The 1,749-nt window shown below is 47.5% G+C and overlaps 1 protein-coding gene across 1 annotated transcript in view; it reads left to right on the forward strand.

Moving 5' to 3' along the window:
- The first annotated feature begins 397 nt into the window (after positions 1-397).
- LOC106519810 (LIM/homeobox protein Lhx5) overlaps positions 398-1,749 on the forward strand; it is a 3,200-nt gene continuing 1,848 nt past the window's right edge. Inside the window, exon 1 of the mRNA XM_014011622.1 lies at positions 398-1,656. Coding sequence (XP_013867076.1) covers positions 1,484-1,656 — 173 coding nt within the window. The 5' untranslated portion in view covers positions 398-1,483. The remainder of the gene's footprint in view (positions 1,657-1,749) is intronic.

Raw genomic sequence — 1,749 nt, forward strand, 5'->3', positions numbered from 1 at the left:
AATATTACTTGAGTAAAAGTCTTAAAGTATCTGATATATTTTTTGTACTTAAGTATCAAAAGTAAATTTCTGACACAAAATCTACTTAAGTGTTAAAAGTAAAAGTACTGAGTAAAAGTGAGCAGTTAGATTTTTCAAAATGACATTTATTGGGAGGTGACTTCTCCAAAAAATATATTTTCTAACAGCGTGCAGCTGTGATGGGTTGTGTACAAGCTAACACAGTTTATCAGGATAGTATTTTTTAAGTAATAATAACTCAGAATAAAATAGTAGTACCGACTTTCTACTTCTTACCTTTTTAAAAAATGTAGTGAGTAGAAAGTACAGATAATTGTGTAAAAATGTAATGAGTAAAAGTAAAAAGTACACTGAAATATAATTATTCAAGTAAAGTACAGATAACCAAAATTTCTACTTAAGTACAGTAACAAAGTATTTGTACTTAATTACTTTAAAACTCTGTGTCATGCAGCGCGTGGCCTGTTTATGTACCCGCAGTAAACAAACCAGTTGGTAAATATTGAACCTGTGATGGGAGTGATGGGAGGCCGCGCTGTTAAAGCTCCTGTTAATCCATCACATTTCCCTCTAAATAGCTCTGTGCATGAGAAAAGACCCCCCCCCCCCCACACACACACACACACACACACAAACAAACACAAACACACACACGCACTATACAACCACTGCGGTGCACGCGGCAGCAGCACAGAGCGCGCGGAGCTTTGGTTTCTTCATGTTTTCAGGTGAATCCTGGTAAAAAAAAAAAAAAAAAAAACGCAGTTCTCGGGTCGATTCTTCCATCTCTCCTGCAGGAAGTGTTGCTCAGCGGCTGTCAGAGTTTCACCCTCACCCTCAGGTTGTCTCTGGCTCCAGCGGTGCCGTCCACGCACCGGCCGGCCTTTCTCAGCCCGGGTCTGCAGAACCCAGGTCCTCCTGCGTTCCGGGCGCGCTGCGGGTCCTGCTCGGAGGCTGTGAACGTGTAACCATGACAACTGCGCTCTGATTGGCTCGTCTGGCTCTGGAATTAACGAGGCCAGCGTCCAATCTGAGGCGAGCACGCGCCGCGCGCTGCCTGGCAAACCGTGGTGATAACCCAGGCGCGCGGGGATGTGAAGGTGGCACCGTGAGCTGAGCCTGAGGAAATTACTGGAGCAGAAGAACAGAATCAAAAAGAGGAAAGGCAGGAGTTCAGAGGAAAGGATTTGACATTTAAAGGCCTGAATGATGAGAAAACAGCGTGTTTGAGAGAAAACCATGGTTGTTTGTTCCTGATTCCTCCTCTCATCTGTGGAGTGTGGATGTAACAAGCCTTCCAACAGGACCGCTCTATCCCAGGATTGTCTGTCCACAAAGTTGTTGTTGTTGGGTTTTTTTTCCTGGCAGCGCACCTCCAGGAGCCAAGACGTTGCTCCGCGTGGCCCCGGCTCGCCCCAGTCCGAGCAGCAGGTCGGCCCTGTGCGCCTCGCAGGCCGCCAACATGATGGTCCTGTGCGCCGGCTGCGAGCGGCCCATCCTGGACCGCTTCCTCCTCAACGTGCTGGACAGAGCCTGGCACGCCAAGTGCGTCCAGTGCTGCGACTGCAGCTGCGCCCTGACCGACAGGTGCTTCTCCCGGGACGGGAAGCTCTACTGCAAACTGGACTTTTTCAGGTAACAGAACAGCTGGACGCGCTTCTCCTCGTGTGGGACTGAAAACAAAACGCGCGCATTTTGAGAGGAAAATGGATTTTTTATTTTAAAAAA

This window comes from Austrofundulus limnaeus, unplaced genomic scaffold, assembly GCF_001266775.1.
Source record: "Austrofundulus limnaeus strain Quisiro unplaced genomic scaffold, Austrofundulus_limnaeus-1.0 Scaffold83, whole genome shotgun sequence".
NCBI classification, from domain to species: domain Eukaryota; kingdom Metazoa; phylum Chordata; class Actinopteri; order Cyprinodontiformes; family Rivulidae; genus Austrofundulus; species Austrofundulus limnaeus.